Source organism: Sorex fumeus, unplaced genomic scaffold (assembly GCF_029834395.1).
Source record: "Sorex fumeus unplaced genomic scaffold, SorFum_2.1 ptg000229l, whole genome shotgun sequence".
Lineage (NCBI taxonomy): Eukaryota > Metazoa > Chordata > Mammalia > Eulipotyphla > Soricidae > Sorex > Sorex fumeus.
Genome location: NW_026606286.1, coordinates 212,501 through 217,500, shown reverse-complemented (window position 1 = coordinate 217,500; position 5,000 = coordinate 212,501). Strand labels below are relative to the sequence as shown.

General features: G+C 53.6%; 1 protein-coding gene across 1 annotated transcript in view; it reads left to right on the top strand.

Annotated features, from left to right (window-relative positions):
* The first annotated feature begins 1,310 nt into the window (after positions 1-1,310).
* The window catches only part of LOC130017882 (arylsulfatase F-like), a 23,516-nt gene continuing 19,826 nt past the window's right edge, over positions 1,311-5,000 (top strand). The window contains exons 1-2 of the mRNA XM_056108650.1: positions 1,311-1,321; positions 2,782-2,931. Coding sequence (XP_055964625.1) covers positions 1,311-1,321; positions 2,782-2,931 — 161 coding nt within the window. The remainder of the gene's footprint in view (positions 1,322-2,781; positions 2,932-5,000) is intronic.

Here is a 5,000-nt window from a genome sequence, read left to right as displayed (position 1 = left end):
CTCGGTAGCTTGCCGGGCTCTCCGAGAGGGGCGGAGGAATCGAACTCGGGTCAACTGCGTTGGCTGCGTGCAAGGCAAATGCCCTACCTGCTGTGCTATCGCTCCAGCCCAATTTAAAATTAATAGTTTAATTTTTCCAGAGCCCAGTGGTGCTCTGGATGCCTGCGGTTCTTCCCAGTAAGCCTCGAACTCTGCAGGGTCTGTTCCATGCAAGATTCCAAACTTGCGGTGCTCATGGGTACCCCAAGTCATAGAATAGCGCAGCGGGGGAGGGCGTTTGCCTGGCACACAGGCGACCCAGTTTCGATCCCCAGCATCCCATAGGGTCCCCAAGCACTGCCAGGAGTCATTCCTGAGTGCAGAGCCAGGAGGAACCCCTGTACATCGCTGGGTGTAACCAAAAAAGCCCCCCGTCCCCACACAAAAAAAATGACATTGCTAGAAATATTTAAAGTAAATTTACTGCAACTATTTAAGTGGGGGCCAGAGTGATAGCACAGTGGTTAGGGCATTTGCCTTGCACGTGGCTGACCTGGGTTTGATTCCTTGTCCCTCTCGGAGAGCCCGGTCAGCTCCCCAGAGGATCCCGCCCGCACGGCAGAGCCTGGCAAGCTCCCAGCGGCGTCTTCGAGATGCCAAACACAGTAACAACAAGTCTCACCATGGACACGATACTGGTGCCCGCTCGAGCAAATCGATGAACAATGGGAGGACAGTGCTATGGTGCTATTGTCATACTGGACCCTGGTCCACCCTAACTGTCCTTCCCCCCCACCCCCACGTCAACACACAACCACACTTGTGGCAAACTTCCAACCAAGGACCAGTCCTCCTGGGTCCTGTTTTCCCTGTTGGCTGACACTTCAATGTAAGCAAACAAACAAACAACAACAACAAAAACCAACAACCCCCCAGGATCCCAAACCAGAGAAGCCGCCATGGTAGCAGTGAGTCTCGTAGCAGACGCCGGATCTAAGTCGAGCTGAGTTGCTGGACTGGCCATGCGAATTCGGGTCTCAGGACTGAGCCTCTTCCCGGACTCCGGCTGAACTGCAGGCAGCCTTGGGCGCAGGGCCAGGCTTGGGGTGTCAACCCAGAGCCGCCCAGGACTTGGCTGGTGGCCAGCGGCTTTGAGGAAGATGCCCGGCAGAGCCAAGGCTCTGTGCCAGGTCTGGAAAGCCACCCTGAGACAGGTGAGCGCCGGGAACCACCCCCACCTCCGCCCAATGCCTTGTTTTATCCCCAGGGACTTTTGGGCTCCATCGCTGGTTGTGCAGAGGCCGCAGGTTGTGAGTGTGTCGAGGGCCAGCATGGAGCTCAGGTAAGGGGGTCCTGGCCAGTGCCCTGGGCAGGGGCGTGAAGGCTCCCACTGGGGTCCCTGTGGGTAGAAGGAGCCCCCGGCTGCCTCCCCCTGCTGGGGCTCTGCAGAGAGACTCTGTCAGCATCAGGGTCACCCTCCACCCAGGAGCGTGTGTGGACAGGCAAGTCCTGCTCCAGCGCCTGGTTCTGTTCCCGGTCGTCCCCAAAACGAACCCAACTGGGGCCGACGCAGGCCATTTCCTGGCGTGGAACAGAGGCAAAGCCACTCGGCAATCATTGGCAAAAGTGTCCAAGTTATCTCTCCCCCCATTACATGGGGTCTAGGGGGGTCCTGGGCAAAGAGTGACCGTCTCTCACGCCTCTGTCATTTCCGAGGTGCTGGTTGTCCTCTCTCTCGCTCTGTCTCTCCTCCTCTCTCCCTCCCTCTCCCTCCCTTCTCTCCCTCTTTCCTCCATCTCTGTCCCTTTATCCCTCTCTTTCTCTCTTTCACGCTCTCTCTCCCTCTCTCTCTCCACCATCTCTCCCTCCCTCTCCCTCTCTCCCTCTTTCCGTCTCTCTCTCTCACTCCCCATCTCTTCCTCCCTGTCTCCCCACCCTCTCCCTCCCTCCCACTCTCTCCCTCCCTCTCTCTCCCTCTCCCTCTCACTCCCTCTCCTTCTCTCCACCCTCTCTCCATCCCTTTCTGTCTCTCTCCCTCTCTCCCTCTGCCTGTCACTCTCCCTCTCACTCTCCCTCCCTCTCTCACTCTTTCCCTTTCTCTCTCCCTCTCTTCCTCCCTGTCCACCCCTCTCTCCGTTTCTTCCTCCCTCTCTCCGTCCCTCTCTTCCTCTCTCATGCTTCCTCCCTTTCTCTCCCTCCCTACCTATCTCACTCTCTTTCCCTCTCTTTCTCCCTCTCACTTTCTCCCTCCCTCTCTCTCCCTCTCCCTCTGTCTCCTCCTTCTTTCCTTCCCTCTCACTCCCTCTCCTCTCCACCCTCTCTCCATCCCTCTCCCTCTCTCGCTCACTCTCTTTAACTCTCCCTCCCTCTCTCAATCTTTTTCTCTCTCACTCCCTCTCTTCCTCCCTCTCTCCATCTCTCTCCCTCTCTTCGTCCCTCTCTTCCTCTCTCCTGCTCTCTCTCCCTTTCTCTTCCTCCTTCCTTCCCTCCCTCCCTCTCTCCCTCTCTCTCTCCCACTCCCTCTCTCCCTCTCTCCCTCTCCCTCTCTCTCTCTGTCTCTCTCTTTCTCTGTCTCTCTCTCTCTCCCTATCTCTTCCTCCCTGTCTCCCCATCTCTCCCTACCCTCTCTCTCTCCCTATCTCTTCCTCCCTGTCTCCCCATCTCTCCCTTCCCTCTCTCTCTCTCCCTATCTCTTCCTCCCTGTCTCCCCATCTCTCCCTACCCTCTCTCTCTCTCCCTCTCCCTCCCTCTCCCTGTGCAGGGCAGGGCAGTCTGCAGCCTCACCCTCTCTCTGCTTTCCAGAAACGGTCAGATCTTGCTGAGCTGGGCGTGTCTTCTCTGGCCTGCCAGCCTCTGCTTGGGGCCCACTCAGCCCAAGCCCAACTTCATCCTGATCCTGGTGGACGATCTCGGCATCGGGGACCTGGGCTGCTTTGGCAATGACACCCTCCGGTAAAGCTTTGTTTTTTCCTTTCCGTTTTTTTTTTTAATTTTTTGATATTTTAAGGAATCATCAGAAGATGCAGTTACAGACTTACAAACTTCCGTGATTACATTTCAGTCATACAACTGTGGAACCCCCAACCTCCACCAGTGCCCATTCCCCACCACCAATGTCCCCAGTATCCCCCCATCCCAACCCTCCCCCTGCCTCCAGGGCAGACAATCTCCCCCAGTCTCTCTCTCTACTTTGGGGCATCGTGTTTTGCAATGCAGACACCGAGAGGCCATCGTGTTGAGTCCTTGATCTACTCTCAGCACACAGCTCCCGTCCCGAGCGATCCCTCCAGCCCTCACTGACTCAGTGACCCCTTCTCCATCCCAGCTGCCTTCTCCCCCAGCCCATGAGGCCGACGTCCAACCATCGGGCAATCTTCCTGGCCCTTGTGTCTACTGTCCTTAGGTGTTAGTCTCCTATTATGTGACTTTATATTCCACAAATGAGTGCAGTCATTCTATGCCTCCTGCTGTTAGGGAAAAAAACGTAGCACTGCACTGTCCTCCCGTTGATCGTCGATTTGCTCGAGCAGGCCCAGTAACGTCTCCATTGGAGACTTTGTTGTTACTGTGTTAGGCATCTCGAATACGTCACGGGGAGCTTGCCAGGCTCTGCCGTGTGGGCGAGATACTCTCGGTAGCTTGCCGGGCTTTCCGAGAGGGGCGGAGGAATCAAACTCTGGCCGGCAGCCCTCCCGTTGATCATCGATTTGCTCGAGCGGGGCCCAATAACGTCTCCATTGGAGACTTTGTTGTTACTGTGTCTGGCATATCGAATACTCTCGGTAGCTTGCCGGGCTCTCCGAGAGGGGCGGAGGAATTGAACTCGGGTCGGCCATGTTGGCTGCGTGCAAGGCAAAACGCCCACCGCTGTGCTATCGCTCCAGCCCTAATTAGTCCTAACCCTAACCCTAATTAATCTTACCCCAAACCCAAACTCTAACCCTAACCTAAAGAATCTTAAGCCAAACTTTAACCCTAAATCTAACCCTAGTTAGTCCGAACCCCAACCCTAACTCTAAACCTAACAATAATTCTAAAACTCCTAATCTAACCCTAACCCTAATTAACCTGTGACCGTCATTAATCCTAACCCTAACCTTAACCCTAACTCTCATTAATCCTAACCCTAACCGTAACCCTAGTGAACCCTAACCCTCATTAATTCTAAACCGAAGCTTAACCCTAACCATCATTAGTCCTAACCCTAACCCTAAATTTAACCTAACCCTAATGAACTCTAACCCTAATCCTGACTCTGACTCTAACCCTAGTTAACCCTAACTAATCCTAACCCAAACCCTAACCCTCATTAATTCTAACACTAACCCTGACTCCAAGCGTAACCCTAAATAATTCAAACCCTGATTCTAACCCTAACCCTAATTAATCCGAACCCTAATCCTAACCCTAACCCAACCCTGACTCCAAATCTAACCCTACATAACCCTAGTCCTGACTCTAACCCTAATCTTAATTAATCCGTGCCCTAACCCTAATTCTAAACCTAATCCTAATTAATCTTAAGGCATACCCTGACTCTAACCCTAACCCTAATTAATCCTAACCATAACCCTTACTCCAAACCAAACCCTAGATAACCCTAAATCTAACTGTAGCCCTAACCCTAATTAATCCTAACCCTAACCGTAACTCTAAACCTAACCCTAATAAATTCTAACCCTTACCCTAATCATAAAACAAACCCTAATTAATCCTCAAGTCGGCCATGTTGGCTGCGTGCAAGGCAAACACCCTACCGCTGTGCTATCGCTCCAGCCCGACCCGAGTTCGATTCCTCCGCCCCTCTCGGAGAGCCTGGCAAGCTACCGAGAGTATCTCGCCTGCACGGCAGAGCCTGCAAGCTCCCCATGGTGTATTCGATATGCCAAACACAGTCACAACAAAGTCTCCAATGGAGACGTTACTGGGCCCGCTCGAGCAAATCGACGAACAACGGGAGGGCCTTTACCTTACCTTTTACCTTTAATCCTAACCCTAACCCTAATTAATCTTAACCCAAA